General features: G+C 31.4%; 1 protein-coding gene across 12 annotated transcripts in view; it reads right to left on the bottom strand.

Moving 5' to 3' along the window:
* Nucleotides 1-10085: 10085 nt before the first annotated feature.
* Nucleotides 10086-21699, bottom strand: part of LOC116769155 (protein tramtrack, beta isoform) — a 102067-nt gene continuing 90453 nt past the window's right edge. The window contains exons 5-6 of one of the 12 annotated variants that reach the window (XM_061527648.1): nucleotides 10843-10914; nucleotides 10086-10302 (exon numbers count right to left, since the gene is read on the bottom strand). In XM_061527648.1, coding sequence (XP_061383632.1) covers nucleotides 10106-10302; nucleotides 10843-10914 — 269 coding nt within the window. In that variant the 3' untranslated portion in view covers nucleotides 10086-10105. Of the gene's footprint in view, nucleotides 10303-10842; nucleotides 10915-11031; nucleotides 11324-12476; nucleotides 12728-13334; nucleotides 14358-14960; nucleotides 15078-15329; nucleotides 15575-15704; nucleotides 15961-16792; nucleotides 16989-17430; nucleotides 18019-19642; nucleotides 19937-20237; nucleotides 20611-21042; nucleotides 21662-21699 lie in introns of those variants that run through there. The other 11 variants (XM_061527592.1, XM_061527679.1, XM_061527569.1 and 8 more) reach the window with 11 other exon arrangements.

Here is a 21699-nt window from a genome sequence, read left to right as displayed (position 1 = left end):
TGAGATGAGACTTTAGTTATTAAATACGAGATAGAAGAAGTCACTGATAGTCTTAATAAGTTTATTTTTTCTCATGATTGTGTTCATTATATACAGAAACTATTTTATTGTCGACCACAAATAGACAGGCTTTGCAATATTTGTTCTGTGTACAACACCATCTTTTCTTATTTGATTTATGGTTTCCCGGTTTCCTATAAAACGTATGTTCCCCTACTTTGAGATTGAGCTTCCCCTTCTTCGTTCTTAAAAGACATACTGAAATAACAAGAAAATTTCTGTTTGTATTTGATAAAAATAGTGTGTGTGCATAGCCTATACATGAGGCCTTCTTGAGTCAACATGGTTGACTGTGTTAAAAAATAAACGTGGAAAATATGCTTGAACATTTATTTGAAATTTTTAAACATTTAATACTTGATTAACAACCATACCACAAATCCTACGTAGTTTTCTATAAAGAATTACAATTTTTTTTTTTTTATAAATACTTAAATTATCCCTTTTCTGGGATTTACAATAAATAGAGTTCTATCTCTTGTTATTACTAATGTCTATACGTTAACATTTATATAGGATATTCAAAAAAATATATACATACATTTATATAATGACATAAGATTTTCACGTGTACACATTTAAATGTAACTAAGCTTTTCGAATACTACCCATTTTTTATTATTTTATACATATATATAACCCCCACGCTTCGGTTCCTTTCAGTAACCGCGGTCACGGGCAGATGAGATGAAAGTGTCGGTATTATGTAGAAACAAAATAATAAATAAATGCGTAATATCCGATAGTTTCATTTATACATTTACGTATATATTTCCTACATTAAATAGTATCGGTAACTCAATTATACTGACATTTTTTATATTTAAAATAAGATGAAACACACTATTAAACATATACATGACTGAATAACTAACCTATACTTTGGTATAAAGAAAGGTACAATTTTATCACAACATTGAAAACTACACATAAACCATTTAAAACATCTACAAACTACTTACAGAGAACCTTATACATTAAATATTATATATATGAAAAATTAATTATACCTAATTAGTTGAATGTCAAAACTTGCTTATAATAAGTAAACGAAATTCGCTTGACGACGCTATGTCACTGAAAAAATATTCTTTTCAACTATTTCAAAAAGATTGACAAAGTTATAAATCTAGTAGATTTAATGGTTATGAAAGTTCTTTAGAGAGACAATCTCATCGTCTATAGTGTAAATACTGGCCTTGCAGCCTCTGTAAACGTGTGTTGCGCAAATCCACCGCTTCTTATAAGTTGTACGTGAACTACGTTGACTGAAGACGTATCCATCAGCCTTGATCATCATTTTGCCCGTCCGTTTAGATTCGATGAATTCAAAGGAAACTGAAAAATATAATCTATTAGAAAAGTTACTATTAACATACCCTTAAACTAAATGAGCGCAGGTATTAAAAATAAAGAAACTCTAGACAAACTATTCTTTAATCATATATAAATACATTAAAATAAACATATACTAAGTTACAGTACAGATCAGTATATTAAACAAGTAATATTTATTTTTTGCAAGTTATTTATATAAAGGAAAGAGACATAAAATCTATCATCTCTTTCCCTTACTTTGGTATTAGCAATAGATGGATTATTATATTTATGTACTCTATATGTTAAAGGGAAATAATAAAATGTGGATACGATATTACGACAGTAAAAAAAGACATACAAACATACATGAATACTTAAGAGAATTTTGAGACCATCAAATCAATCCTGATGTTGGAATTGAAAAAATAACATTTTCAAACAAATTTAGGAGAGTAAAAGCTCAATGAATATTACGAGAAAATTTCCCTTACTCAAATTGCCATTGACATTAATACTGAACCAATAACCTTCACTTGTGTTCTGTAACTTTGACCTGCGAGAAAAGAGTTCTCAGTACTACAGGTAACTGGAAGTCTCTAAATTGTCTTTTAGTATCTATCGTCAGAATTATTGTCTGAGAGACAATTCTCTTAGCGAGATCGTCTGTACATTTTGGTATTTAAAAAGTTTATTGGTTTAACCTATTGTATTTTAAAATATCTACGGGATGTTTGTAAGCGAAATGCTGCCCTAATCGACCTTTAGGTTGGTTTTTGATCCAAATAATTTAATATTCGCACATCTCATCTGAAAGTTTCGGCTGAAAGCTATTTATCGGTTTGCTTAATTAAAGATAATTTTTTTCGTAATATCTGTACTGCCTGCACGATAGACCGGCCATTATTTGGACAACTACGAGAGTTTTTTTACCTCTCTCGAAAGGTAAAAGAGAAACGATGGCGTTCTCAAAAGAAACGTACAGGGAGATTCACGTCCTAAAAGACCAACGAGTATGAACTCTCAGGGTCTTGGTGACCCTTTGGCCTATTCTTAATCTTGAATTACTTTAAAGCTGAAAGATGATCTAATCCAAAGGGTTTTTCCGGTGGCCCACTAAAACTACATTCCTGAAATTTTTCATAACTCGACATGGCATGATGGGTACCAGCAACGTGGTATTCACACCTACTTACAATCTTCGAGGTACTAAAAACATTTTTCATGTGTTGTGGTCGGGTATGTAGTGTACATATAGTATATACGGTAAAATCTGGTTAAGGACGCCAATCCCGGAGTTCTTCGGAAAAAAAATCTTTGTCCTCGTTCCCAAAAAATATCGAGTTACTGATCCGAAAGATACTAGACCGATAGCCTTAACGAATACCACATCCAAAACCTTTTCCTCGGTTCGACAAACAAAAATGATGCGATTTATGCCTAGCAACAGGTATTTTAGGCCAAATTACCAGAAAAGGTTTTACCCGGAATTCCTGGATGCCTAGAACACAACACTATGTTGTTGGAGAGCGTAAAAGGTGTTAGAAAAGCGAGAGTCAAATTACAATTTGTTGGATAGACTTGGAAAACGCGTTCGGGTCGATACAACATGAATTAATACTATTCGCGCTAAGATGGTATAATTTTCCAACAGTAGTTAATGATATTATCACGTCTTATTACTCAAAATTAAAGTTTTCTATAACAAATAAAAAAGGTCTTTCAAAAAATTTGAGTTGCAATAAAGGACTATTTCGTGGCTGTTGTTTATCTTCAATTATATTTAATGTTGTATTTAATATCTCAGTAGATGAACTAATAAGTAATGATAAAAATAGGGATATCGTTTTAAATTTAATAATAAATACACAGAATCTATTTTAGTCTTTTCTAACGATCTCGCAATACTGACACATAACTGTAAAGGTACGTACGTAAAAAAGCGCGGATCTACGATATTTACCTAATTTCACGTTTGTATTGGTCTTTCTTCGTCCTTCATTTTAATAAAACCCTTTTGTCAAAGTTAGATGCAGGCATCATAAAAATGTAGTTTGGGCCCACGCTATCGGATGATTCGTCAGCTTTATTTAGGGACCGCAATAGTTTTGGGATTAATCCAAAAAGGCCGTCGGCGCTCTATAAACACCTAAGAGTTTCCAAGAGACATATCCTGGATAAATCCCATGATGGCGTCTTTTATCACTAATAAAATCAAAGATACCCCTAGAATCAAGACTTCAATACCATAAACAGTTTATGATAGAAGCCTAAACTAACAGAGTAAGGTTAGGATCAAGTAATAAGCATAAAGATACGAATATTTTCAAAGTTTTTTTTTCGGCAGGTCGACAATGCTAAATATAAAATCCATGCAATGAGTTTAGAACTGCAGAACGAGTGTCAAAAAAGCGCACATTAATTCATTATTAGTCGCCAGCACGGCTTAAATTTTATCTCAATGCATTCCAAATGACTGTTCCAGATAAGGGTACCTTAGTAAGTTGGGGTAAGTACATAAAACTTGCTATATTTGCGAGGAGACAGTTGGAACTACTAAAAATTTGCTGGTGAGATGTAGGCTACTCCTGGATAGCGATCACGATAGGATTTTAGAAATAATACGTGAAGTGGTTAGTCTTTCGCTAGCCAGAGCGCAAAAAGAAATAACCACAAGTAAAAAAAGAAAAAAAAGGGCTGCCCTAATAGTTTCATTTCACATTTGGTTAGGTTGAGAGAGAAGCTTGGACGAACGTTGGGGAGCATTTAACGCGCGTTAAATAGGGGCCCCTTAAACCTATACAGGTATCGCAAATCCCAGGCACTGTTAAAGCTCCTCTGTCTGCAATGGGATGTACCCGGCACCCGCACGGTGAACCATGGAATGTTGAGAAGTTTTCGTCTGAGTTTAATTACGGCCGTATCATCTTATCCACATTGTATATCTTCTATATTCAGTACTGAAGATTATTTATTATTTGATTTTTAAATATTCGTTATGAAATATCACTTTTTAATTTTTAACATCCACACACTCCACAAACAATAATAATATACTTTCAGCCTAAATTATGCATTTAAATTAACAATTGGAAAAATAAACATACCCTCTGCTTAATATAAAATCGTTACTAGAAGTCAAATCCGAAGATTTGAAGGGGGTGCTGATTTATTATAAAAGTCATGACAATGATTGTTATTGATCCTGATTATTTGGTTGTCGTAAGTGTGAACAACCGCTCTGCAGTGCCTATGGTTGTGGGTTGAACAAATCCACCTGGTTTTCAGACCCGATGCACTTTGAGCACAGAACGTGAAACCGTTAATGCTCAGTAGTGTCTTGCCACGGCGAGATGTCACAAATGTTACTGTTGATAAATACACAATTTCTATTGTATTAATAGGATTTTTTTGGAATTACAATAATTTGGATCTTAATTTAAATGGCAAATGAAAATATTGTAACGTTATATCCAAATATATAAAATTTTTTAATGTTTCGGGAAATTATATGTTATAAATATTTCTTTTGTGTTAAAAAATGATGATCAAGTTTCAATTAATTTATTACAATATGACAAAAATCTTTTACAGCGCTAACATGATTGTAAAAATTTTCTTTTAATTGATGATTATGTTCATTTTTCAGTTTCACAATTTGGTCGTGTATGGTATGCACCAGCGCGCGACATCCTCTATGATTATGGGTAGAACACACCCATCGAATTTTACCAGTGGAGTATTCCTGCCTCTTACAGAATGTGAAACCGCCAACTTTTATAAGTGTTCTCCCCCGCTGTGATTTTATTAGTTTAAAACCTTAAAATAACATTTTTATAAATATAATGCGATGTAACAATAATGTGGAAAATCTTATAGAAAATTATATATTATATTTTTAATATATATAGTTTAATATTCATTACCCTTCAACTCAATTCGTAACAAAACTAAAATAATAAAAGGTCTACCTACAAAACTCATGCACATGATAAGTATCCAATAAAAATTTAAGTTAAATATAAATCTGAAATAACCGTATCCAATGTATTTTAAATTGATTTAAATTTGAATTATTATCAATTTATTCTCGGCTCATGATTGTGGTCATTATTCAGTTTTAATATGTGGTCGTCGAGAGTGTGAACTAGCGCGCGGCAGCCTTTGTGATTATGGGTCGAACAAACCCAGCGAATTTTTCCATGGAAGTATTCTTGTTTCTTGCAGAACGTGTAGCCTCTAATCACCATCATCATCTTTCCCTTTTGGGACATTATCAATTTGAAATCTGCAAAAATATCTTTTAATATTAAAAAATACTTCTGTTGACAAAACACTAACACTTACATATAAATGAAACTAATATTTTTCGGAATACTATGGTTATTTTATTAAATCCATAAATTTGTACGCGGTAAAAGTAGGTGCGAGAGGTATGTATAACAGTCAAATCTTTCTACAACCTGCTAAAAGACTTGGATCTGCTAAGGACTAACATCAATTCATTCTTGGAACGTGTTTCGAAGGCAGTCGTAGTAGGTTAATTTCAAAATTGTAAAGGTAGAGAGAGGAGCTTGGACAATGGAGATGAGCGTTTAACGCTCGTTAGTTAGGGGCCCCTTAAACCTACACCTGTGTCGCAAGTCCCAGGCACTGTTGTTGGCACTGTCCTCTCACTGCAACGCGATAGACCCGTACCGCACGGTGAATCCATGGAATGCTGAGAGGTTTCGTCTGTTTTAAAAGCTACACACTCCCGACGTTTCGGTTACTTTAAAACAACCGTGATCACGGGCAGACGAGATGTGAAAGATTCACAAGTTTTTAAATTTAAACTAGTTTTCATATTATAACTACTTTTCCACGGACTAATAGAAGTGTTTCATCTTTCTTAAAAAGCTATTCCCTGTTAAAAAATAATTGCTAGAAGGAACTGTTTATTCGTTTGTTTTAATCACCTTTTTAATAATAACCTTTCTTTGAAAAAGTTTACAAATTGAACAAATTTATTTATTTTCTTTTTTTATTCTAACGAAATATAAACAAGACTATAAATTATAAAATCAGTAAATAAAAATAATTTTAATATATTACAACTACAGTACCAATAAATTAATAGTATAAAGTACTTATATGTAATTAAATATGTCAAATAAATCACAAGATAAAAGTAAAACTATAGTAACATAATTAACAGTCACAAAGTGTAACAAACAAATATTTTGATTAGATAATGAAGAATGGCTTAATTAAAGAAAATTTGGTTTTGTCTAGTTGTGTTACTACCCACACTCTCAGTGTCAAAATTCGTTTTGTCTTCATGCACCGTATGATTATCTACAACGTAAACAACTTCATTATCGATAGTATGAATTATGGCTTTGCAGCGGAATCTCTCGTGGCTAGCGCAACGCCACCTGACTTTGGACCCTTGAGAACCGTTCACTCTAAATTTGAAGCCATTGAATATAAGGTATTTAGGAGTGCCGGTTGTGGAAGAGAAAATGACAGCGCCTCCATCTATAATTAATCATGTTGTTTAATAAATGCACGTAAAAATTGGATTAAAAAATAAGAAAGGTTTCGTTTGAATAAAACAAAAAAAAAAATGTTTTAGCAAAATTTTTATATATAAATTACAACACACGTGATTTCACTATCATAATAATGCTTTCTTGATTTTACTTTTAACTAAATTAAAATCTTTATAAGATGCCACAGTGAGCCAGTCGATACGAGAGTATGGTAATTGTTTGATAAATTTTAATTTTTTTTCATTTGTTTGTCTATTTAATAAGGCGGTATTTAATATTGAAGTTGTTAATTTCTCATTTTGCTTATTTAATTAACCTTGTATCATTTCATATATTCTATTTCAACTTTCAAATTATTTTGGAAAAGACAAACTTATCAATACCCAAGCCTAATCATAGACCTAAAAGGATTAATATGTCTAACTATGCATTATATATTTTTGGTTTGGATTGTATAAAAGTACGGGGTATTTGTAAATTTTGATTATGAAACGTATTCAATGAAAGCAGTAGTTTCTTGGTTGGACGGTATTATCTTTATAGTTTCGTGTTAAATTGGTCCCCATATATATTTTAAAGATGTCTTGTTCAGTATGATACCTATATATGGAAGTACTGGAAAAGGAAAAAATGTTTGACCACTATAACTTTTTGTATAATTTCCATGAAAAAAATCACATATCCGACGTTTCGTTATATGTCCGATCTATTTCTCGTGGGGAATGGTTGTGGTTCTCCACAGCACGGACGATGGTTCCCTCAATGGTGTGAATTCTTGCGGAACAGGTCCTTACAGAGCACCGCCATCTTGTTTTCCTCTTGGTGACACAATGCCTCGTGAACGTGTAGTCGTTTAACAGAAGAAGTTGATAGCCTCGAGCTGTTCGAACTAGTTTTCCTAAAAATGTAATATGTGATTCAAATAGTATCGGTATTGAGAAAGAAGGACTACATTTAACTGAACAACGAAGATAAAACAAAAGAGGCTGCGATGAGGTTATCATAATTTTGAATCAGTGTTTTGTAATAAATTATTTTTATTTAATAAAACAATTTCTACTTATTCATCGTCGGAATAATAACAGTTTGCTTAGTAACTAAATGGTAATCTCATTAGTACAACTATGTATTATCTAGTAAATTGCAAATAATTGTATTTCTAAAACACAAAATCCATCAACGTATATTGTTTTTGAAAGCTTTTTTTTCGATCGGATACTTCGAGTCCTCATGATTGTGTCTCTCCTGCGACCTCACTATGATACCGGCGATTGTGAAATAAAACGCTCTGCATCCTCTTTTAGTGCACCTCCATCTTATCCTATCCTGACCTTCCGGCTGTTGGTAGAACTTCATATCCTTGTAAATCATTTGCGTTCGTCCATTTGAGGCCATGAAGAAATATGCTGGAATTAAATAAAAGTCATCATGCTATTTACAACAAATAATAAGCACATAACTAGAAAAATATAAAATAAACTCATGTTTGTTAAAGCTTTTCTAAATTACAAATCATACGACAGTTTTTAATATATAATTTTAATATAATATAGTATAAAATATTACTATCGAGACAAGTTTCAACGAAAGTATAAAGACAATTCTTGCTATTGTCACACAAATTTTCATCTAACCCACAATACGTCCATGTTTTAGATCTTTCATTATACCAACATCGATAATAAACCTAGCCTACAGAAAACGGTAATAATGAAAACATTCTTAAAATTTCTGTACACGTTCATGAATCACATTAAATTTTAAAAAAAGTGACAAATAGTATTTGAAACGCTGAATATTTTATCTCAAAAGATTTAAAAATGGCGAGCTGTGTGTGTGTTCGTCTCTCATCTTGACAATCTGTGATCCCAAGGTGTAACAAATAGCGTTGCACCACCTCTTGGTACAGCACCATCTTATCTTACCGCCGACGTAGCCACGGTTATAGTATTTGTAGCCGTTGTATAGAAGTTGTTCCTTGCCCTTACTTCCAATTACGATTTCAGCTGGAAAAATATACAAAATCAGATAATATCTACATATTATTATTTTAAACAATAGTTTAATTTATTTTATATTTAGTATGAGTGTTTGTGCGAGCTTATGACCTTTTTAAGCTCACCTTCATCTGAACAACTATTCCATACAAAATGTCAAATATTTGAGGAATTTTTTTTAGTATAAGGTTATTTCAAGAAAATGTAGTTTATCAAATATCCTACAAAGTTATAAGCGTAAGAGAAGGATTTTTTTTTTAACTTTTCATAGTATATTTTTCATATTATTTCGGTTTTTCTTGGTGGTTATAACATATGATATTTTATAGAATTTAAAGGCTTTTCATTATATAATATAATATTTAATAGTTACAAATAAAAATATAAAAATTTAATAAATTTATTAGTCATGGTTATGACTATACAAAAACGCCACCAGCTGGGAATCCAAGGTCCTGACAATAGCTGGACATCGTCGACTCTTCTTCTTAGAACAGTACCACCTACACGGCTTGCCTTTAAACAGTGTGAATCTATCACACCAAAAGGTATGCCCATCGTAAAGCAACTTGTAATTGCCTTTCTTTGTTGGCAGAAACTCCACTGTGAACAATATTATATTCTTCATTTGCGCATGAGGATATCAAATTGATAGGAATAAATGTTTAAAATTGGAAAATATTGTAAAAGCGAAAGTCTAGATCGGTTTTTATAATATTTTAATGGTTGTGTTTTCCAATGATGATGTCAATTGTATTGTTTGTCGTTTTCACTAACACTTTGCACCCGCTCTTAGATCGTTTTGAACAGTACCAGTTCCTGAACGGCTTGTCTTTTGGTTCATGTTTGTACCAATTTGACCAGAACGTGTGTTCGCCACAACGTAGAATGTAATTACCTCCCTTTGTCGGTATAAAATACACAGCATCTGTAAAATTTGCATGATAATAATAAAGACATTTCAATTTTAGTAAAAAGTTAATTGACATCAAATAACTGATAAGCAATTGAAATACCGTTTTCAATAAATTCGTTTATTTATTAACATTTTGTTAAAAATCATGAAATGCAATTTTATTTAGTGTTCGAGTCTTTAATTAATTATTCTATTTTTATAAAACGTTTGTGAAGTTTCCGATAAAATTCTAAGGGTACGATGAGAATAAATTACTAAATGTAAAAATTCAACTACAAAGTTTATTCGTGGGTGTGTTTTCCACATATACTGATTATAGTTCTGTTTATCATTTTTATCGAAGCTTTGCAATTCTTTCGTCTTCGTCTCGAACAATACCACACGCTTCTTCCTGTCGTGCTCTTGTAATTACTGGAGTAAGTAAAGTTGCCCAAACGGAGCAAGTGACCGCCCTGGATCAGTGGGATTAGTTCGTAACCTTGAACAAGAAAGATGAAATTTAATACTAATTAGATATCTTTATTAAGTTAAAAAAATACTTAATTGTAATAACGTCAGTAGTTTCTGATTTTCACTACATAATTTTTTTATTCATTAAAGCAAGGATTTTTTTTGCTTTTAGTTGGGTTCCTAGAAAATTTTGCGATGGGAACCAAAGGAGAACCATTATACGTACACTTTATACATTTAATTTTATTGATATGCTTTAATCATGTATTCATATATATGTATGTATATATGAATACATATATATATACATATATCTACATTGTCTTTAAAGTCCACCCTGGCTTATATTTATGTAGAATAAGAACAATAAAATTTTCATTGTATAACAAAATGTATTATAGGCAAATAAAACGTAAAATAATTGTAATTTGCCCACTTAGTTACGGTCCATGTGTGTGTTTATTTACTATACATTGCATGTTTGTGTTTAGCGTTCTCACTTTAACCGGACATCGTTTGCTCACTCGTTTTGAACAGTACCAGGTCGTGAAACCGTTAATGTTCTTACTATTAGTAGAGTACGTATCATCGCCGATACGAAGCAAGCATCTACCGCTAGGTAAGGGCAGCAATTGGAAATCTGTAAACAATAATATTCATTACTTTGTAAAAATTCAATACTTTTCCTATAAAAAATTTTACCTGGATTTCCTTCGCCAACTATATACACAACATGACAGACAAACCAAAGTCGAAATGATGAGAATCAATAGAATTTATTTCTTGAAATAAACATAGCGGTTAAAATTTACAATACAGTCCGTTGTGTATGCGGTATCTAGCTGGTGGATGGGTGTGCTGTTTCGACATTTCAATGATACCGAAGTTCTCGTCGAGCTTCAATTTAGCATTGCATCCTTTCCAGTTATTCGTGGAACAGTACCAGTGAGAGCAGTTGGTCTTTTTGCACAGCTTTTTGCAATAATACGTATAATTGTCGAGTATCACGATCTGTTTGCCCGTGTACCGTGATTTGGCGAGCGTTAGTACTGAAACGTTTTTACTGGTATAGTATCAGACATTTTAAAATTAAGAATAATATAATAGTCCGGATATAAGAAAATAGACGAATGGTTTTTTTTTTAAATCTATATATTAATTTGTGTACATTTACATAAACATTTATAAACTGTACAGAATTTTGAGATAAAGAACCTATTTTGAAGATTGATCTTTGATCTTAGCATAACAACTATTGTGACATGAAATATTTAATAAATATTTGTAATATTAAAACTTTAATTTGACATAAAAATCTTTGGCATTATATCGTTGAAACGTGTACAAGTGTATAGCATTGTGTTTCTTATAACAAAACATGTGGTTATACAAAAAAGATGTCCCGATTTAATTATTAACAAAAAAATCATTGTATACTGTCAGCGAAAAATAATACTGACGAAAAAATTTACAAAAAAATATAAGAATATCAAAATAAAAAATGAATACATTTGAAACACTCGTATTGTCGAGAGATGTGTGTTTTTTCTTTTTCAAAATTATTTTAATAAAATTTATTATAATTAAGGAAATAGTTTTAATAGTTAAAAATATTAATATTCTCAACATTAAATCAACTTTGTTTTACGTCGTAATCATTTTTGGTAAAACACTACAAATACGTGTACTTATTAAGTATTACGATATCGCTAACCGTGTAATAAGATCGGGCCGACGTTAATACCGACTACTTAACTGTAAATACGCAGTACGTTCCACTCAAAGACGATGATTACGAAAGAATACACATACGCTAATTACTCATTACTATACTCTTTCTTCATCCTATTTTATAACTATCCAATAATTTACTTATTAGTTATTTATTTCAAACAATGGGTCTTTCCTGCCCATCTATTTGTATAGATATAAGAAAATATAACTTCTAAACATAATATAAACCAAAAATATACAGTATGTATACATTCATAATAAAATAGTATAGAGATCAAAATATACCCGTAAACAAAATATATTTATTTTTTTAATCACAGTTGTATCTTAACACATGCAAGCGAGATCTTGTATATAAATATGGTGAAAAGAAAATTTTAACAGCGATTTTGTACAGAAGTTAGCTTGTCTATTTGTATGTTCTTAAACAAGCGATTGTGGCTGGTGGTGTATCGTTTAAATTTTAACAAATGTCTGTGATGTTTACACGCGAAAATATATGCCGTCCTCGATGATGAATTTCGGTGGGCGATGGTTGTGGATGGTATTGCATTTAACCAATGTTCTATAGTGATCTTTGGTGAAACTGACGCGGGCCGTGCAAGGAGATCCATGGGTGCAACTGTACACGTTCGTCTTCAACAGCCTCTTGTGGAGGTAGAAGGTGAAGCCGTTGATGACAGCCAACTCCTTGCCAGTAGACTTAAGAACCCACATCACTGAAAGCATTCGTATCTTGTAGAACTAATATTAAAGTAATGTGATATGGAAGTGTTACTGTATTGGTCATTATAAGCATGTTTTGAAGTGATTAGTCCTAGGGGATGAGATAAATGCTGAATTTATTCACGAGTTAACTACATGCATTACACAGAAAAAATTGTATGGCTTCAACATCTTTATTATAAAAGAAAAGGAAATATTAGGGTTATAAAAGTAATAGTTATTTGATTTTTCTACTTCATTTCGAAGGTACAACAACAAAATAGAAACTTATCAGAGTTTTCAAGACTCAATCTTCATTGTACTAGCTTAGTTATATAGTTTATTTTAATTATAAATGAAAATTTAAAAATAGAACTTGAACAAAGATTACCGTTTTGAAAATTGATTCACAAACACGAAAACTATGATAATTTCTGTTAACTATAATAATATTAGTACAGAAATACATATTAATCTTTTATATATAAAAGTTGTGTTAGTTACACTATTTATAACTCAAGAACGGCTGTACGGCTTGGGCTGAAAATTTTATGAAAGATAGCTTAGAACCAGGAAAAGGACAAAGGATATTTTTCATCAAACGGAAAAAAAAAATATTGATAAAATCCAAAATTTCTTATTTACTGCCTTTAAGTCAGCTGTACATTTGTGATTCTGAAACTAAAGCAGACGAAGTCGAAAGCAAATATTAGTAAATAATGAAATCGTTACGACGAGATCCAAGTCTTTGTTCATGTTGTTCTAGTTCACATCGTCACCCTATATACGAAGCTGTGCTCGTTTCACCCCGTAGCCTATTTTAATACTATAATGCGCTTGCATTTATGAATGAACAGCTGTTAACGTCCCGTAGGACGACACAACCTTGGACTAAGCATACTGCTATCATTTATTATAACTCAAATTTTATTCAATATATTAACCAACAGTTAATATTTTAGTAAATCTGGTGTGGCATCCAATCTTAATTAAATAACATAGTCGTTGTTGGACGTCAGCACTATGACGACATTCATTTTATAAGTCAAATATACATAAGAAGGAATGCAGTGTCTTGTTCCGATTGAAACCGTGTAGCTTCAATTAAAATTATAACTTCCACATTTTTATTTACTATATTAATATTATTATCAACTTTCGTCCAGCTCCGCGGACACATCATTAATTGATTCTCTTGATTATTTAGTAAACACAAATATTTCGCGGAACAGAAACGCTACAATACAACAGTTTTAGTGCAACTGTTAAAAAAAACTAAGAACATTAATAAGAAAACTTATTTTATAATAAAATCATAATTTTGTATCTATTCTAGTAGAATACAAACTAACATGTATTCTAAACAAGTATGCAAGTATTTTAAATATGTTTGAACATCAATATAATGGTGTTATATCTTCTAGTAAACTCCATCTTTTATGATGAAGTTGGGGGGAGAGTGATCATGGTGTAAGTCTGGTCTCATGATGTCCTGAGTGCCAGTGTGGAGTGTAAACTTTGCTTTACAATTACCACCTTTAGTGCATCTCCAGGCGCTGGTCATTTTATCCTTCGTAGCGCAATAGAATGTAAACCCTTCAATCACCGCCAGTTTTGTTGCAGAAGTTTTATATACCCAATGCACTGTAAACATATATACGTCTATATTAAACAATAACGAGAACTATTATAGTAATAAAACACAATATTAATAATATAAAAAATGAATGATTGCTGTCGTTTTTAATATGTTATAATCAAACAAACATTTGTTACATATTGTCCAAAATAAAAAAAATAAGTCAAAATCACAGATTAAAAATAAATCTTATTAACTAATAAAGCGTAACCACCAAGATTAAAACTATACGCTAAAAGTTTCCGACTTTCTACACAATTCTAAAGAAATAATTCAAATTCAAGTTCTCTAATTTTTATTAAATATCTGTCGGCCAGGTAACGTAAAAAATAAAGACATATCTTAAAGCCTTGACACTCATAATGCTGATCAATAAATTAGTAAAACACGACCGGTCATAAGAAACAAGTATCGTCAGGGAAATGTCTGTTATAAAACCTAAAAAATTTATTTGGTTAAGGTATAAGAAACTTCCAGCAATTTGTGGAATTTATTTTAGATTTTAAAATAGACTCCGTCATGCACAACGTAATTCGATGCTAAATGTTGATGTGAGAGGTTGTGCCTCACTATCCTGGAATCGGGTGTCGATGTGAACCGAGCCTTACAGATGGGACCTCTGGTACACCTCCAGATAATGGTTCTGTTGTTCCGAGTCGCTGGATAGAAAGTGAAGCCATCTATCAACGCCAATTCTCTTCCGGATTTGTTCTTTAAAAATTGTACTGCAAAAAATTTTTCGGTTAGTTTCGAAATATTTGACGTTTTGCAAAGTTGTATCCGTGTTTCCATATAAAAAGCATTTTGTGGACTATCTTTATTTTTCCGCATGCCACATAACAGCTAGACTAAGTAATTGATATAAGACATTAAACGGTGACAGAGAACAGATACATTGAATCGAAGAACTTGACTAGATCTACACAAGTATATTAATTCATAATTTATGTATCACTTTATTTAAGATACGAGAAGTTCAAACTTATTTATATTCAAATCTTCACATAGAGTCCGTTGTGTATCAAATATTTGCAGGGTCTGTGGTTGTGAGTGAGGTTGCGCCTTTGCATGACATTGTTCAGGTTAACTATGAAGCGAGCCTTGCAGGTCGTGCCACGGGTGCAGCGCCAGGATATGGTGGAGTTGCTTCGTTTGTCGTTATAGAAGCTGTAGTCACTCACTATAGCCAGCTGCTTGCCCCATCTGTTTTTAACCCATGTAACTGAAATAATGAATAGGTGTCAGATAGTGTATTCTTATTTTAAATTCTTACGAACTAGTTGTATGCTATAATCATAAGATAGTTTTATGGATGAAATTAGATTAATGGTTTTTTTAAATAAAAAAAGTCATTTATTTTTTTAAGGTTTAATTACCATCAAAATTTAAAATAGACACCATCCCTAACAAAGTAACGAGGAGCTAAATGATCGTGTTCCAAGTTTATTCTGACAACTTTTCCTGTATTATCAATTATAAAGCGAGATCTACACGTCCGTCCTCTGGTGCAGCGCCAAGTCGAAGTGGATTTGCTCTTGAAATCGTTGTAGTACGTAAAGTCATTGATGATGGCAAGTTCCTTCCCGCTTCTGTTTTTCACCCACTCCACTGGAATCAATCGTTATAATAATCAAAGTTACTGTTTTTTAATCTCTCATTGAATGAATAATTAGTTTGACAAACTCAGGTCACATTGTAAAAAAAGTAACAGTATAATTGTAACATTTTTAAATAGTCGCTTTTTATGTTCATCTTTTCCCCCAGGGTAACTTTTCTCTTATATTCTAATCAAATCTAACTTAGGAATAAAAAATGACAAATGTTAATAATAGCTGTTATTTATTTGCAAATTTGAATAAATAACATACAAGACTATATTTATTGTAAATTTTTGTTATAATAAAATATTTCTTTGTTCGATTTACCACGTGTTATTTGAACACGCCCTTATCACATGTGAGACATTTTGTAAGGGTTGAAAGTGAAATTTATTAAAATTTAATATGTACACACTTATAAATAAGCGAATGAAGATATTTACATAAATTGATATGTAAATAGATCCCTGATGATTACATACAACGATATTATTAAAATAAATTTCAAAGCTTTTCTTTGAACATACTGTCATCGGTAACTGTGACACTTATATTATTTACTAAAAACACTTTTAGCTCCTAAATTCCATCTACTTAGTACTATCATACTATGGTATTCCCAACATCAACTAGTAACTGAGAGTCTTAAAGTCTCGCTATCCATCATCGATGGCATCTGCGAGTCAAAAATGTTTAACCTTAATATTTTTTTTGTTATTTGTAATTTGTTTGTAATTGTACAAAGGAAATTTGCGTCATGTTTTATTAATACCAAATAATATTTGTAAAAATATATTACGCGATGCTATATTTTATGCAGTACTCCGTTCTTTATTATGAACCTGGGTGGATAATGGCCGTGTGTCAGGTGAGACCTGATGACTAGGTCGCATCCTCGTGCTGTCACAAAGCGGGCCTTGCAGGTCTTGCCCCGCGTGCACCTCCACGCGACCGTGGACGTACCCATTGCAGCACAGTAGTATGTAAATCCGTTCAAAATGGCTATCTGCTTGCCGGCTTTGTTCAGTATCTGGGTCACTGAAAACACCACATATCATTTTAATATTATTATCTTAATCAATATTATTCCTATCATTTCTTTATCGTTTTTTTCAACTAAATGAAATACGTTTTATTGTCTTATATTATAATGGATTTTTATTGCAAGACCATAGTATTATCGCTGTTACAGCCGTTCCAAATTAATAGTGTTGTGAATTTCCTTCGATCGAAAAAATTAAAGCGACAACAGAAACTAGTACTATATACTTGAATGACATACTTGCAGGGTAGTCAAATTTAATATAGATGAAGAAAAACTAGAGAGAATTTTCCGAAACTAGTATTATTATTATACTTCAACAAATATGAAGAATTGTTTCTTATGTCACAGTTAAACAGGAAACCATTTAAAAATAGTCTTAAAGCAGCGTTTTTTTTTTATTATATATTACATTATTATGTAAGATTAAGAAGAAAATTTAAATTTAAGTATTTTATTAAAAAATATTATTAATACACAAAAATATTGCGAAACGGATGCGTTGTTGTTTCCTTCCTTCTATTGTTCTCCCGAATAAGTGCAGATTGATTTCAAATCTTAAGAATATAAAAGGCAATGCACTTCTTTTTATTTCTTGGTTATGTTATTATATTTACTTAAGTAGTTATTATTACACAACAACTTTTTCTAGTGTCGGATAAGTCGATTCATATTTATATGCATATAAATAAAATGTATGGCGAGTATTACTGATGATGAGAACAAAAATTGTCAAAAATTGCTAGTTATTCATATGTAAGAAAATGTAATAAAAATTAAGTTATAATTGAGATCATTTCCTGATCCTCATTAAGACGCCTTCCTTTATGAAGAATCTTGGCGGGTCGTGTTTGTGCTCGAAGGTTCCTCTGATGACCTGATGGTCGCAGGTGATGAGGAATCTGGATCTACACTTAGAGTAACTGCAGCGCCACGACACTGTGTTCTCGCTGCGACTTCCGCAATAATATGTGAATTTATCCACCACTGCGACTTCTTTGCCGACATTATTCTTAAAAATTAATACTGAAATATAAAGAACCTCATTAGAGACATCGGAAGGTCAAGAAAACGGTTTTGTTTTGCTTCATATATTTCTTTAATCTGTGTAAATAAAAAATGAGAATGATAGTTGTGTTGGTTGTATTAATGGGAGTAAAATATTTGAAAAGTTCCAAAGGTGTCCGAATAAGTAAATCTTTAAATAAATTTTCATAAAAAAGACAAATATATATATAAAATAAAGTCAAAAAACAGTTATTTCGATGGATATTTAATTCATGACTAGATTAGATTACATGTCATCAATGATTTATAATAAAGGAATAATCTAAGGTTCATATATATATGTACTTATATATATATAAAGATATCTTTTCGCTTACTTTGCAGCAACTGTGGTCAAGGACAAAGGAGATGTGAGATATTCACATCTCGTCTGCCGAGAGTACATATGTAGTTTTAAAAATAATAAACTGCGTATAGTAATCCAAAAAAATTGTTTCATTAAAACATTTACACGTGTTGCAACCTTTACTGACCCCTGAGAGACAGATAACACTAACACGAAAAAAAATTATAAACATACGGACAACACAAACTCTCTGAATAATGAACATTAAAATTGATAGAAATCTATTACAAATTATTTAGAAAGATCATACTGAATGTATATATATATAATCTTTTTGTATAGACAGTTAAGTATATTCCTGATATGGCAAGCTATCTACGAAACATCAAGAATTATTAATCAATCGGCCCAGTTATCTTCACAATCGTTAAAAATAAAACCATCAAAATTCTTATAAACTAAACAACCATCATAATAACTTACTTATGTAGAATTAATTTTATCATTAGTTTTGATTAACGGTTTTGGAGTTCGGTCGAGAAAATTAATTTCAAAAGAAAACTTATCGTATAAAATAAATTACTATCTAGTACAAGTAAATCCGAAAAATATATATGTATAGTATACATTAATTTACAACATTTTATAATAATAGCGACCACTTATGATGTATTTCATTGGATCGTGATTGTGTCGCACATTCGCCTTCACGATCTCCTTAACCTTTGAAACCACGACCTTGGAAGTATGTACATTTATTTCCTTTAGCACACCAGCAGTAATCCGTGGCAATGTGTCGCCTCATCAGTCGGAACGAATACCCGTCTACTATCAGAACCTCTCTACCTGAACGAGTTTTACACCAAATCACTGGAAACATTCGTTGAAATTTCTTTCAAATAGTTTATAGCTGCGTTGTGTAACTACCTTAAAATATGCTATCATACAAACCTATTATATATCTTAATATAGCGACTAACATTATTAAGAATTAACCTTTTTTTTTATTGTGCATTATTTATAGAAAAATAATACTAAGTAAATTGTAACAAACCATTCTATCAAACTCATATGAGGATATAAAAGATTTTTTTTTGGAAATAATCGTATAAATTAATTCAATAAAAAGTGAGGCAGATATTAAATCTTATTAAGTATAGATAAAACCTACAAGAAACAATACACAAGCGGTAATCTCATATCCCGATGCTATAAACGTTCAATTTCATAAAAATAACATTATATCTTTGTAACATTACGTCTAGACTACATAGTTTCACAGTAGACAGAATTTTCACATTTTAACAGAATCTAAGCGAAATTTTTATGATAATAGTGTGTACAGAATAAAACTATATAATTAAAGTTTATGTATAATTCCTTCGTGTATAACAAAACGTGGCGGTTCGTGGATATGTTTGACAAAACCTCTGATGATTTTGTACTCCGGGGTGGTGGACAGTCTAGCTTTACATGGAGAGCCGCGAGTGCAACGCCAGGATAGCACCAACTTGCTGCGGAACGAGCTGTAATAGGTAAAGCCATTTAATATAGCCACCGGCTTCCCGAGCTGGTTCCGGACACACGTCACTAGAACAGTAAAAACTATTTGGAAAATCGTAAAGCTTCGAAACAACGTTGTAACAAAAGCCGCTCATTCTCCTTTACAAATATTAAAAGCATACATTTTCAGTTTAAAACATTAAAAAGGTTTGTATTGTATGATCAATAAAAATGATTTACCGTTTAAACAACTATTTTATTGGTTGACAAATATATATATATATATAAAATTATTATAATATCGTTTGGTACAAAAACAAGAAATAACCTTATTAAAATTCATCAAATCTTTAATGTTCGCTGTATTTTGGTTAAATAAAAAACAAAATTATTTTATTATAGTCCTCATTATTTATAACAAAATATTGTTAAATTAAAATACGTGTGTAATATTTACAAAATGGTCAAAAGGAAATGGTCGAACGATCATAATATATAAATTTCAATGAATGACACAACGGTATCCTATATCTATATCTTGTAATAAATACCTTCGCGTATAACAAACATAGGAGGCTTATGGTTGTGTTCCAGATGTGACGTCACCATTTCTCCCTGAACGTTCATGATGAACCTGGCTCTGCACTGGCCCCATCTCGTACACCTCCATATGGCGGTCTTAGCCCCGCGGGAGCCACAATAAAAGGAGTGCCCGCCAACTATAGCCAGTTCCTTCCCGTTTATATTACGTACGAAATAAGCTGAAACAAGCACCTTCATTAGAAACCCAAAAGCAATTAATTAATTATTTGCATTAAATTTAAAAAAGGAAGCTTTTATAAACATCCATTTACAGTTTTTTATAATATTTTTATTAAAATAACTTACATTGTACATATTTAATATATAAATTTAAAGGTGAATGAACCAAGCAAAGCTCAGTGTCTTTATACTTTCACAGTTAACACGACGTTTCTTTTTATATGAATTATAACTATATTAGAATAAAAAATAACTTTAATACAAATGTTTACTACACAATTCATTGATGTAGTTTTCTCCATTTTTGGCAAATTTGGTATTCTTTTTATATGATAACAAATCGGCGTTTAAATAAGAAAAAAACTAAGGACGGACTTAAGTAATTACTCCTTATCTTAGTCTATGGATCTTTTTTTTTAAACATTCTTAAAAAAAAAAATTATATAATTTCGTGGGGCATCACGTAATGTGATTATATAGCATATGAGAGTATAACAGTACTTTTTTGAATTTTTAAAACGACATTTAGAGGTTAAAAATAAGGACTACCCTAATATATATAAAATCGCTCTACTTAAAAAGAAAAAAATTCTTGGATATTTTTTATTACCTTATAGTTCATCTGAAAACCATTATATTTTGTATCACTATAACCATTACATTTAAATATTAACAATATCTTTATTTAAATACAAATATTCTTCTGTTACCTGTTATAAGTTATTTATGAAGAGTCTGAAAAGTTTTCTTAGTTTTGATTCAGACTGAGACTAATAATTTAAATATAGTGCAATATGCATGAACGTTATCATATTTTAATCTACAGTTTTATATAAACACCATCGCATATAGTGTAGTCGACTGGCGGATGGGTGTGGGCGATGTTCCACCTCAGTATCTTCCTATCCTTCGTGGTGACGAAGCTCGCGCAGCACTTGGCTGTCTTGGTGCATCTCCATACATCAGTTTTCTTTCTGTTTCCATTGTAATAATAGCTGTATCCGTACAGCAACGCCGTCGGTTTACCAGCTTGGTTGTACAGATATAGAACTGTCGGAAGATAGGCATTTGTTAGTACAAATTTTTTA

Source organism: Danaus plexippus, chromosome 5 (assembly GCF_018135715.1).
Source record: "Danaus plexippus chromosome 5, MEX_DaPlex, whole genome shotgun sequence".
NCBI classification, from domain to species: Eukaryota; Metazoa; Arthropoda; class Insecta; order Lepidoptera; family Nymphalidae; genus Danaus; species Danaus plexippus.
Note: the sequence above shows the minus strand (reverse complement) of the source record. Positions and strands in the feature narration are given on the sequence as shown.